The 13,113-nt window shown below is 60.3% G+C and overlaps 1 protein-coding gene across 1 annotated transcript; it reads left to right on the forward strand.

Annotated features, from left to right (window-relative positions):
• Positions 1 to 1,308: 1,308 nt before the first annotated feature.
• Positions 1,309 to 10,684, forward strand: ALX3 (ALX homeobox 3). The gene is made up of 4 exons (XM_032881264.1): positions 1,309 to 1,585; positions 6,698 to 7,014; positions 9,719 to 9,847; positions 10,205 to 10,684. Exons 1-4 carry the CDS (start codon positions 1,309 to 1,311, stop codon positions 10,511 to 10,513), a joined length of 1,032 nt encoding a protein of 343 aa, XP_032737155.1. The 3' UTR covers positions 10,514 to 10,684.
• The last annotated feature ends 2,429 nt before the right edge of the window (positions 10,685 to 13,113 follow it).

The following is a 13,113-nucleotide window of genomic DNA, read 5'->3' on the forward strand; positions in this document are numbered from 1 at the left end:
TCTCAGAAATTCCAAGCTACTTCCCTAGTCCTATGCATCCTTTGGTTGGTGGTGGTGGTGGTGGTGGGGGTACGACTCAGCTCCTAGGAGATGCAACCCTACCCTCACCTCCCTGCAAAAGGGCAGGCCTGGGGCAGTAGAGCCTTGGGGTCTGAGATGCAGGCAGCCTCTCACCAGTGGACCCCCATGCACTTTCAGATCACTGGAAAGGTACTCACTTCATGCCTGCTTTTCAAACCCCAAACCTTCTATGTACCCTCTCACCTGCTCCAAAGACAGCCTCTGCTAGGGACGCCTGGGTGGCTCAGTGGTTAAAGCCTCTGCCTTCGGCTCAGGTCATGATCTCAGGGTCCTGGGATCGAGTCCCGCATTGGGCTCTCTGCTCAGCAGGGAGCCTGCCTCCTCCTCCTCTCTCTCTCTGCCTGCCTCTCTGCCTACTGATCTCTCTCTATCAAAAATAAAATAAATAAAATCTTTTAAAAAAAAAAAAAAGACAGCCTCTGCTAGACCCTGTCCAGTCTTGAGCTGCCCCTGCAAGTCTCCCTGCCCCTTCTGGTTCAGCCTCTGCTTCTCAAACCCACCAGGAATACACAGAAATGCTCCAGAATCAGATGAAGACACTAGCCACAGTTCAAGGTCCCACAGCTAATTAATGACAGCGCCCTGGCCCAAACTTTCCAGACCCCATTCCCGGATTAGAGCTGTTTCCACACACCTCTCCCCAAGGACTCTTGTCCCAGGGAGGAACAAGGGATCCCCAAGGGAGGTGTTCCTGCCGGAGGCAAGGTTTTTCCAGCTCCCAGCAAAGAGTTAGGTAAAGTCCCAGCCCAGCCCCTCCCCCAGACCGCCCTTATCCGAGGCTTCTGTCGGGAGACCAGGCCTAAGAGTGTTTGCTGGGCGTGCATCACGCCTCTAGGGGCGAGAAGCTCCAGGCTGGATGTCAGGACCTAGGGTGCTGCTCTGAGCAAGGGACTCACCAAGATGGGCAGACAAAAGGGACCCTGCCGTCGAGAGAAGGTGGCTTCCTCCCTCTGCTCGAACTGCCTCTGATGAACGCGGGCTGGGGTGAATCCAGGGGGCTCCCGGGCTCCTAGGGGTTAACCCGCGCGGGGCCGCACGTGACGTGGATGGTTCCAGCATTAAGTCAGAGGCGCGGCCCCCTCCCCTGTCCCCCGCCCCCCGCGGCGCGCGCCGCTCCCGGGGGCTCCGCGCCCCCGCGCCCAGGTCCCTCCCCCTTGGCGGGCGCTCACAGGCCGCACGGGCAGCGCTAGCCCCGGAGCCCCCGCGGCCTGTGCGCCGGGAGCCGGCATGGACCCCGAGCGCTGCGCGCCTTTCGGCGTGGGGCCCGGGCCCGGCCCTTACGCGGCCGCGGGGGACGAGCCACCCGGCCCGCAGGGGACCCCCGCCGGCGCGCCTCACCTGCACCCGGCGCCGCCCCGCGGCCCCCGCCTGACCCGTTTTCCGGCCTGCGGGCCCCTGGAGCCCTACCTCCCCGAGCCGGCAAAGCCGCCCGCCAAGTACCTGCAGGACCTCGGGCCCGGCCCGGCGCTCAACGGCAGCCACTTCTACGAGGGCCCCGCGGAAGGTAACGCGCGGCGCGGGCGCAGCGCGCAGCCCCGACCCGCTCTCCTTCCCTTCCCCGGCCGGCCCGGGCCTTCCCACTCCCCTCGCCGGCTCGCCCAGCTCTCGACTCTTTGACCCTCTAGGCCCCCGACACGGCCCCCTCGGAAGCCCCACCGGTGCCGGTCCCGGCCGGGCAAAGCCAGAGCCCCGCGTGAGGCAGAGCCCCCCGTGTCTCCCGTGGCTGGAATGGGAGGCGGGAGGTCGCGCGAGGGTGGAGCGGCGACGGCCCCCGGACCCAGTGAGACCCGAAGGCGACCGGAGGCGGGAGGGAGAAATCACGCTTGGCCGGAGTTGGCCTGGAACTGCCACCGACCCAGAAGCCCAGACGGGGCCCAGGGCCTGGGCGCCACCCTGAGCCCTCTGCGGGGGGATGCGGGGAGAGAAGCGCGCCTTTTGTGTGCGGCGCCCGTTCAGGGCCCTGAGCTTGCGCCCCGACCTGGAGTGGCCAAGCAGGACTCAGCCGAGGGCTGCGGCCTGGCCGCCGCCGGCTTCTCCTTCCCAGGCCCAGCCTCGGTGGGGAAGGCGCTGCCTGCGCGTTAGGCATTCGGCGGCGCGGCCGCGGCCGGTCGGCAGCGCCGGGGCGGTTCTCAATACGGAATAACTGTGTTCTTATTTCTCAGACTAACCTGGCCTCCCCGTCGTTAAGCACGGTGATGGCCGCCCTTCCCGCAGAATTGGCTTGCTGGCCCTGGATCGTCACGGCTGGGGCCGTCGAGAGCAGCCCGGGCGGTCCTATCCCCTGGGCGTCTCGGGCTCCTAGGTCGGTGCCCCATGCGCCAAGGCCAGCTGGACCGCGCCAACTCCGGAGAACGCGCCTGAATGCCGGGGCCTGCCACACGGGCCGGCAGCTCAGCCGCCACCTCTGCATTTGCTGACCTGTAAGGAGTCTGGGCGCCCGCCCCATCTGTGCTGCCACCGCCCGCACCTTAGGCCCAGAGCTGAATGTTCTGAGGTCGGCCTCAACCCGTTGGCGCCTGGCCGGCCTCCACCGAGTGGCCAGGCAGCTCGGGCCTTCGCTCAGCCGGGGCGGTGGGAATGTGTCGGGAAGGGCGGGGAGGTGTGTGGGGGTCAGCGGAGGAAATGAGCGAGTCCGCAGAGCTTCGTGTCTGTGCCCTTTGAAAGAGGCTCTCCTGATAAAAACCATAGTTGGGACTTAATGAGAAGCAGTTGGCCTGGCTCCTCTGATCCCAGCCAGACGGCGGCGGCCGCGCAGCGCCATGAGCACGCCGGGGACAGGTACCCGTGCTGGCTAGGCGCGCCGCTTCGGGCAGGACTCACCCCACAGGCCCGCGTCCAGCTGGGCGCGCCGGATCCCGCAGGCACCGCGGGAAGGCCGGGACTGGCACACTGTGGAGAGCGCTGGGGCACAAGGAACGATGGGGCGCGGAGGGACCCGGCGACGGCGAGGGTGTCAGCAACGAAATGCGTAGAACTAAAACTGAAGAGTGTGAATCACCACCAAAAATAAGGAAAAGGGAATTGAACAAAACAACGGAGGAGAGGTAGACAAAATCGGCAAGCAGTGCAGAATGTTAAGAAATAAACGGAGAGCGAACGGAAGAACAGAAAGAAAAAAGCAAGCGGAGGATCGAAGAACGATCGAACGAAGCGGGTAAATGGAGGAGGGAAGGGACGAAGAAGAGTAGAAGCAGAAAAAAATGAAAGGAAAAACAGGGAGATCTTAAAAGAGCAGAAAGCTGCAAAATGAGATCAAGTGGAAGAGGAAAATGAACGATTCAAGTGGAGCGGAGGACCGCCCAAACGAAAAAACAGGAGCGCAGCCTGGGACCCCGGCCGCCGCTCGCCTCCCGGGTGCCAGGGCCGGAACTCGGCAGGCGCGGTCCCCTTGCGTCCCTGCGGCGGAGCGGGGCTGCTGGGGAGGACCGGCCCCGGGGGACTAGGGCCACGCAGTCTACCAAGTGGGAAGTGGCGGCAAAGGAGGAGACCGCCTTATTTCCCGGCTTCTCAATTGACGGGCTCCGAGCGTTTCCAGTTCAGACCAGTGAGCGCGCAGCTGCGCCCCATCTGCGGCGCGATCTTGCGGAGGCCCCGGCAGTCGCGCGCTGGAGAGCCTGGAGCTCCTCTCCCGCTCTTTGCGGTGCCCTTGGCGGAGAGCGTACAGCCCTGCCCTAGACCCGGGCCGCGTCCCGGCGGTGCTGGCCACCCTTTGAGCCCCGTGCGCGCGGCTGCTCAGAGGACCGGAGAAGTGCCCGGCCGTTCCTTCCCGCTCTGCCTGGGGCCGCCCGGTGCGTTCCCTGGCTTGGCTCTCTGACCTGGGAACGCGCCCGCCACCTCGGAGGCCCTGAACGGAGCACTGAAGGCCTCGCTCACCGCACGGATCGCAGACCTCGTGAAGGATTCCAAGCTGGGGAGGGCCCCAAGCTGAGGCGTCTAGGCCAAAGGTGGAAACTCTATCGAGAGCACAAGGGCCCACTGGGGTCCTGCGCCCCGGGTTTATGCCCACAACGGCTTCAGGTTACCAGCCGGAGCTTCGAGAGCCCAGGCCTCTGCGAGCTCTGCGGATCGCGTGGGAAACAGCGCAGAGCAAGACTCCCACCGTGGTCGAAAGCCGGGTGCTGGGTCTGGAGGCCTCAGTGGACGCTGGCTGAGAGGGCAGTGGGGCTCTCGGCTGGCCTGGGGAGCCGGGGCTCTGGCGGCTGGCAGGGTGTGGAAGAGCAGCCCTGCGAGGGAGCTGGAGGGAGCACGGTGGCAGCGTCAGAGGCTTTTGCCCTGGCTCCTGTCTTTCAGGCCCCACAGACTTCTGCTGTGGTGTTTCGGTTGTGCAGGCTGTGGACCCCTTGGTGCTGGGCCCCAGGATTCCAATCTCTGCCATGAACACTCCCCCTTTAACCACCCAGGGTCCCCACCAAGTGACCCCCATACACTGCCAGTACACCTTGAAAGTGCTTGGGGCCTCACCAGGCACCCTACTCCTGGCAACTGCAGACTCATAACTTGGGGCTGCCTCTCCTTTCTTTCTTGACTGATGCTCTTCCAGATCCCACCTCCCCTCTTCTCCCCTGAGCCTTGCTCTTCAGGAGAGATTCTAGGAGGTGTGCCCCGTCCCCCCAAAGAGGGGGGTGCCTGCTTCTCCCCAGAGTCCTCCAGGTAGATGGAGGTTTCAGGCCCATGGCGATGAAGAGGGGAGAAGTACCCTAGTCCCCCGGGAGGGCTCTAGAATGGGCCAGCATAGGAGGCCAAAGGAGGCCAGCAGGCTTGGCCCATTTTCTGGGTGGCTGTTCTGAAAAGTCCTGCCACACTTTTATCTCTCACTCTGGCAGCTCAGAGCCCAGAGCTGGTCACTTCCTCTGGGCAGATCCTGTTCCAACAGACTCGGAAGGCCCAAGAGCCAGGTGAGCAAAGCCTCAGAACTTTGGAGAAACCCCTACAGTGATGTCATTGCTCCCCTCACCTCCATCCCCTAGCCCCCATCCCCTCGCCACCCTCACCCTTTTTTTGCCTGGAGTCCAGCAGGACCTCCCTCTGAACCCAGGACTCCAAGAACTCCCTCTCAAACCTGCTAGAGGCAGGGTGTCCCTTTCCAGTCTCCCACTCCCCCTGACCATTTTCAGTTATTTGGCTCAGCTTCCATGAGTCCTTCTTCCTAAGTGGCTCCCCATGGAGCTATCTCTAGAACCAAAATATGTTGGCCAAGAACGGAAGTTAGTGGCTGGAGCACTTTCTCCTCGATGCACTGCCGGAGCTATGAGCCTGGTACCCGAGGGCAGGCCCCTGACCCTGCCAGGCCTCCAGGATCCTTGCACAACCTGGAGCTTTCTGCACAGCCCGGGTGTCCTGGGAGGTCCCTGACCACCTTCCAGCTGAGGGGGGACCCTGCCCAACTTGTCCTCCGTAATGCAGATGGGGAATCATCAGAGCCAGAACCCAAGAATCCCATCTCTCTTGTCCCATCTTTCCCTGATGACAGCTGTGATCCTGACACCAAGTCCCAAGGAGGAAACCACCTCTTGGTGCCAGCCTTCTGGGCCTCCCGGGGCTCAGACCCCTGCCTGGGATGGGCCAGGGCCAGGCCAGGACCGGTGTGAGTCAGTGGGGCGCCTTTGTGGCTGTGCTCCTGCTGTCCCAGCGGGCTCTCAAGATTTCATGGCAATGCCGCTTGCCAGAGGAGTGGGCAGAGCGATTGGGGTGACCTATTTTTCACCATGACTGGGTTGTGGCAGGGCTCCACCAAGCCTCTCATGTGTGGGTTAGCGTGTCAGAGTGGGGCTTCTGGGAACTGTGCCCAGCAGCAGTCAGGTCACCTCTCCCTACTTGCTCATCCTGGGTAATGGGGGAGCCATCGGAAACTGCCGAGGAGGGAGGCGCAATCATTGGCCAGAGTGATGGGGTTGGGAGCTGAGTCCTCTTTCGACACTGGTCCCCCAAGCCTTCACCCTCCTGCTCTCTAATGCTGGAGCTCAAATGTTGGGTCAAACATCACAATTTCTGGAGGAATGAGACAATGTCTTTTGGATGCTTCTTTGCCCCATCTTGTCCTTCATGTCCTGGGGCTGGGGGATTTGTCATTGCCCTGAGATTTGGGGTCTAGAGAATGAGGCACAGCCAGACCAGCCAAAGGGGATCTGAGTGTCCCTGTCTATCCCCTGCCTGGACCTGGGACCGGAGGCAGGGGCATGAGGACCTGGGAACCACAGCCCCCGCAGTCAGGGCCAAGGAAGCACTTCCTGGCGGGGGCGGGAGATGCCAGCCACCCCGGGGGCTCACCCCCTCCTCCGGCCTCTGTGCTAGGCCCTGCCCAGGGGGCCAGTCCTGGCACCCCCACGCCCTGTGGGCCACGCCACCACAAAGTGCTTCCCCGAAATGAACCCTCTTCTGGCCCCAGCAGATCCGCCCGACCACAGAGCACATGGTTCCCCAGGGCCCCCTGAGCTGGAGGCTCAGCACACAGGCCTCCAAATGCCAGGCTCCCATGCAGGGTGGCTGCTGGGACGAGGGAAGAGAAAGGAAGGGGGAGGCGGGGACTGAAGCGTCAAATGTTCTGCCCCCTCCCCCAGTCCACCCACAAAACCTCCTGGTTCGGTTTCCATCCTCCTTTTTGTGTTTTCCATTGCAGCTGAGGAAAAGGCCTCCAAAGCTTCCAGCTTCCCCCAGCTGCCCTTGGACTGCCGAGGGGGCCCCAGAGACGGGCCCTCTAGCTTGCAAGGCTCCCCGGGCCCTTGTCTGGCCAGCCTGCGTGTGCCTCTGTCCCCGGGACCCCCGGACTCCATGGAGCTGGCCAAGAATAAGAGCAAGAAGCGCCGGAACCGCACGACCTTCAGCACATTCCAGCTGGAAGAGCTGGAGAAAGTCTTCCAGAAAACCCACTACCCAGATGTGTACGCCCGGGAGCAGCTGGCTCTGCGAACGGATCTAACTGAGGCCCGGGTACAGGTGAGGGCACCCTGGCCGTGGGCCTCTCTGGCTGCCTCGACCACCCCGGCCGTGGGCCAGGCCATGGAAGGGCTGGGAGAGGTGGGTGCTGGTGCCATGCAGAACCGCCTTTCCCCGGTGCCTGCCCCTGGCCTGCCACCCCTCGGCTTCCCCTCCATGCCTAGCTCCGCTGCGGCCCAAGTGCCTCATGGGGTAGTTGCCTCTGGCAGTTCAAAGACCTACCTGTCTGGGAGCCCTAGCTCTGCCACTTTCTAGCTGACCAGGTGACTTAGTGCATGTCGTTGGATCTCTCGGTCTCCCTTTGGATGGTCTTTGAGCATCAGGATGCGGCAGCCTTTCAAAAGCAGTGAAAGGCTGAACACATCCAGCAGCTCCCGAGGCAGCTGCCCAGAGCAGAAGGGTCCCCAATGGGGGGGGTCTGAGGTTCAGTGATGCTCAAAGCTATCCCGACCCAGTGATTTTCAGGCCCCCCAGCTCCCAGACCCCTTCCCCACCCAACCAACTCTTCCCAGCAGAGATCAGGCCCCAGGGCTTCCTGGGTAGGGCTGTAGCCAGCTTCCTGTTGGGGGGTGAGGGGATGGAGGGATGCTGGGAACAAGGGAAAGGGAGAAGGAAAGTCCATTTCCAAGACACATCGGAGGTGAGAAAGAACAGGCAGATGGCAAGCAGAGGGTGGGGATGGGGAAGGAGGCTTCCGGAAAAGCTTGGCCCAAAAGGAAGATGGTGGTTGTTTCCTTGCTTTGACTTGGAACTGGTGTGGTGTCCAGCAGGCTCTCTGAGGCCAGGCAGGAGTCACTGGGAGAGGGGTGGGATTTGGGTTTCTTGGGAGAGGTGAGGAAGTGACCTCTAGACAGAGGAAATTCTCTTTCCCCCTGCACAAGAGACCTCATAGGGACAGAGCTTATACATAGCACACCCTGTATGGGACCTTGCAAAGAGGCCAGCTGCCTTCTAGCAGAGAAGGCCCCGCAGTGGGATTCAGCATAGGACCAGAGGTGCTTGGGTTCTTTCCCCTTCTCTTCTGGGTCTTCCTGCTTTCATCCCCCCCCCCCCGCCATGGCACCCAAAACACACTTCTAGGACTGTGCTCGTAGAGTGCCCAGGGCCGGGGCCAGCAGGGTAAAAGGCCGAGCATTCACAACAGTCCCAGAGCCCTTGAGCCACAGAAGTCCAGAACATCGAGTCTCCAGACCCTCAGCGAGCCTCTGGGGTAGGGTCCCAAAGGCCATGGCCATGGCACTCCTTGGAGAGCTGGAGTACATCCCCCTACTCCTCTCCCAGGCCTTCTCAACCCCGAGGGGGTGCTGGGGCGTCTGTAGGCCCCCAGACTGATGCTTGAGGTGCCAGGAGGGCTTTTTTCTCTGACAGGAAAGTGACAGCCACCTGTAGGCCCTGCCCCACAGAGAGCAGTAAGCCACCACACAGAACAGAGCAGAGGGCCAGGCCCAAGTGCAGGTGGAAAGCTACAGTGGGGTCTGTAGAGACAATCAGGGATGGTGGGGAAGAACGCCCAGTGAAGCAGCCCCCTTCATTCACTCTAGACTCTTTCAATTGCCCGTGGGGCAGGGAGGATAGAGAAGGGAAGGCCCAGCAGCTGGGCAGGCAGGATGGTCCACCCCTGACCTTGCCCCACGCCTGCTCTGGGCTCTCTGCCTCTGAGGCTTGGTGGGCTGGGGGTCTGCCAAGCTCCTTAACTGTCATGGCTTCACCTGCCTGTGCGGGTAGGAACGGCCACCATGGGGGTGTGTATGAGGGGCCGAGTTTGGGTTCCTTACACACTCACACGCACACACACACACAGAATTTGTTGTGGCTCCCACCTAGATCCCTAGAAAGCAAGGGGATGGTTTGGTTCGGTTTTGATATTGCCAACATCCAGCCCAGAGCCTGACACAGCAATGTTTATTAAATGATAGAAACACAAAACATATGCATGGGGACCAAAAACATAGAGCCACAGGGCCCACAGATCCATTGCAGATGCACACATAAGCACCCAGCACACAGGCGGGTGCCCCTCACCTGCCAGGCGCTCACAGATGAGGGGAGGCACAGATTACAAAGCAGACGATGGTAATCGGGTGGGGTGAGTATGAGAGAGATGCCCGCATGACACCCAGGCCAGCGGAGATGTACGCGTGTGTGTCAGGGTGAGTTGGGCAGCCTTGGCAGGGGAGGCCCAAGCCAAGACAGGGGACTCTCAAGGTGGTGGATGGGTTCAAAGGCAAGCGGGCATGAGAAGCAAGTGGGGAGAATCCAGTGATACTGCCTGGTTGGGGATGAGGCTGTGGGGAAGAGCGGGCTCAGGGCCCAGGGGCCTTCTTACGGAGCTGGGCCTGGAATGGACGATGGCAGGTGGGTGGCCTGGCGGACTGGAGATGAGATAAGGGAGGCCTAGGTGGGGCCCAGAGCCTCTGAGGCCACAGATACTATGATACCCTTAGCGGCCCAAGCGGGCAAGAGAACCAAGAGAGTGACAGCCTGGTGTCTGGGGGTAATGAGGACCCAAGGGACCAAGAAACTCCCTCCAAACTCAGATCTTTCCTAGACCTCATTCCGGGTTCCCCAGCCCTGAGAACAATAGGAATTTATAGGTGGCTCAAGGTCCTCCAGGCGGGAGCCAGCTCCATACCTTCCAGAAGGACACCACCACCCACCTCAGGGCCACTGTGTCACTCCCTCAGCCTCTCCCCTCCGTCCCCAGGTCTGGTTCCAGAACCGCAGAGCAAAGTGGCGGAAGCGTGAGCGATACGGGAAGATCCAGGAGGGGCGGAACCCTTTCACATCTGCCTACGACATCTCTGTGCTGCCCCGAACTGACAGCCACCCGCAGGTGACACCCCACCCGGCCCCGCATCAGGGCCTGGCCCCCAGGAGACCTGAAGCAGCATTAGGGCTCTGTGGAACTGTGGGTAAATCACTCGTCCTCCACCAAGCGGGGCTCCTCCCTGTCTCATGAATGATGTGTGCCTAACAGCGGGCACGGCAGGAAACCTCACTTGGCGCAGTGGCAGGGGTCTCCTGGATTCCATTTCGAGGGTCGGGGGTAGGAGGGAGCAGATTCCAGACCCCGGTCAAGCAGAGCTTGCCGGGTAAGTTTCTGGAGTCCTAAGGGCAGAGACAGAACCCCCAGGTAAGGAAGGCAGCCTCTGGGCTATTGATTCATGGGCTTTCTTTTCTTTCTTTTCAGCTGCAGAACTCCCTGTGGCCCACTCCAGGGTCTGGGAGCCCCCCCGGCCCCTGCCTCGTGTCTCCAGAGGGCATGCCCTCGCCGTGCATGTCTCCGTATTCCCACTCTCACGGGAACATGGCTGGCTTCATGGGGGTGCCAGCTTCCCCTGGAGCCCATCCTGGCATATACTCCATCCATGGCTTCTCCCCGGCCCTGGGGGGCCACGGCTTTGAGCCTCCCCCAGATGGCGACTATAAGTCTCCAAGCCTCATCTCGCTCAGGGTGAAGTCCAAGGAGCCACCCACCCTACTGAACTGGACCACGTGATTGGCTGCGTGGACATGCAGACTAAGCTGCCCACCCCGCTTTTCTGTTCCCAGCTGCTCCCACCTCATTCCAGCCTGGGGGCCAGAGAGGACATACCTCTGTCTCCAAGCCCCAGAGATGGTTCCTGGAGGCCCCAGCAGAGCAGCTGGGATACTCAGCCTCCTGCAGGGGACAAGCTAGAGGGGTTTTTTTTGTTGTTTTTTTGTTTTTTTCCCTTAAAATAAGGTGGGGCTGCCCAGGACAAAGGGGGCTGCAAAGCAGGTAGGACTCTTCCTACCACACACTGGGTCCCTTCATTCAACTCGGCTCGAGGAAGACACTTGCCCTGCTTCCTTCAGACTTTGTCTGAGTTTGTCACCCCACCAGCTGAAATGGCTGAATTGGTTCCTCATTCAGGGAACCCAGGAGAATAAGAGGATGGCAAAGGTTGAAGCTGGAAAAGCTCTCTGTGACTTAGGGGAAACCTGGCTTGCATGAGCATCTGGGGCCAGCCTTACTTCCCCAACCCACCACTAGAGGGCGAGCGCTCAGCATCTGGAGCTCACAAGGGTGCATAGGCTGTCCCTGGAAATGGTGCCTGGCACCCCTGATCCAGGCTACCCCTTAACTCCTGCCCTGTGCTCCCTCTCCCAACATGCCACAGAGTCCTCTCCCCCTGCAAGGGGGCAGAAAGTCCCCTAGACACCACCAAATATTTGGATTCTTTTCAATGGGATAAGGCCAGAGCTATGCCATGGAAACTGTAGGCTCCCTTGGTTTACTCATTAGATGTTGGTAAGAATAAAAGAGATTTCCACAGAGTCTAAGCCCCTGAGATCTCATCCCCTTTTGTAAAAAAAAAAAAAAAAAAAGAATAAGAAAAAGAAAATTTAAAAAAAATGTGCTGCTCAGCATACTAATAAAGATGGCAGTATTTTTTGGAACAGGCAATTGTGTCGGGCTTTGGCACTTGGTTAGCTGGTCTGTGCCCAGGGTTCTGGCTGGGCCAGGCCCTCCTGAGGGGCCAGCAGGGATCCTGGGGGCTAGGGGAAGGTAGGCCTGCAGCAGGGCCCCCAAGGCTGAGCGATGCCATGCCTGGCCCTCTCACCTGCCCAGGATCAGGAAGAAGAGCCCAGCTCTAGGGAAGTTGGGCCCATGTGGAAGGGAAAATGAGGGACTGGGAGTGGGAAGATGAGTGGGAAGGCAGAGATAAACTTGTGGCTGAACTGGCAGTGGAAGTGGGGGGTGGAATGAAAGATGGGGGAGCCCACTGAAGGCTCTGGGCTCTCCTGGGCCAGAACCATGGGGGTGGGGCAGCCCCCTTCTCCCAGAAGTCCCAGGAACTTGTCTGAGCTGTGGGGCAGAGACGAAAGCCAGGACTCTTTCTTGTGGTTTCAGAGTATTAGCCATTCTATCCTTCATCCCCACTTTCTGCCTTATCTCCGCAGCCTGGAAGGCAGGAAGAAAGCGGGCCTGGCCCTCCCACCCTCCCAGTAAACACAACCACATTGCTCAGAAGAGCTCAGCCTCAGCCAGGAGCCCAGCCACCACACCCCAGGCCTCCTCTTCCAGGCACAGAGAAACCCGAGCACACAAAGACACCAGTGCTGTGCTCATTCCCAAAGAGGCAGCAAGTCCCCATCAAGATCAGACCTTTCTCTGACAGTGTGGCTAGGTTCAAGCACCCTTCAGAAGAAACCAGTGTCTTCCTTCCCTTCCCTTCATTCAAGGGCCAGGCTGCCGGTGATTTCTCTCCTCTCTGTACTGACGCTGGCTCTGAGGTCCACATGAGAGCCGTGTAGCCATCAGGAAGGGAAGAGCTGAAGTAGTAGGGACAGGCAGCCCCAGCACCTCCGAGGAACACAACACCCCCTCCCCAACACCCCCCCCTCCCCCGTGCCCTTCACAAAGCTGGTCAGTAATGACTGGGCTCAAACCCAAATTTCTAACTCAGGGCTAAGACAACTGCACTCGAAGTATCTACACCCAAGGAGTGGCCAGCAAAATTCTGGAATTCTGTGTCACAAAGTCAGAGAGATGCAGAAAGATTAGTTTGTTCTACAAATATTTATTGAGTGGCCACTCTGTGCCAGGCATTGTGCTGGGTGCCAGAAACAGAACAATGGTCAAGAAAAAAAACCCACAATTCCCTCTCTCACATAGCTCTGCAGGGGGTCGGGGGTGGCAGTACATGGAGAGGAAGGGATCCGTGAAAGCAAAGGAAGCAGAAGGGAGGGATGAGAGAAGAGAAGGTAGTAAAGCCAACAGAGATCCATGCAGCAAGAGTGGAGGAGGCAGGCCGAGGCTGGGAGCGAACAATGCAGGAGGGAGGCCCTGGTGGGAGAGGGCATGGGGAGGCCAGAGACCAGCTACTGGCTCCCATCCAGGGGCATCTGCCCACAGCTCATATTTTTCTGGCCAGTGACAGCTAAATGAAGAGAAAGCTAACTTTACAACCGCCCACTTCACACGTAATGAATATGAATGGGCATCCCGGAGCCTGTTCTCTAGGATTATCTGTGAGCTGATGGCTTCTCCCACCGACTGGGTCATCCCAGCCGGCCTGTCCCCTGGCTAGGACAACAGGCAGCCCTTCCACCTGCTTCCCATTAGCCATCCTC

This window comes from Lontra canadensis, unplaced genomic scaffold (assembly GCF_010015895.1).
Source record: "Lontra canadensis isolate GAN:19392208 unplaced genomic scaffold, GSC_riverotter_1.0 scaffold75, whole genome shotgun sequence".
In the NCBI taxonomy this organism is placed as follows: domain Eukaryota; kingdom Metazoa; phylum Chordata; class Mammalia; order Carnivora; family Mustelidae; genus Lontra; species Lontra canadensis.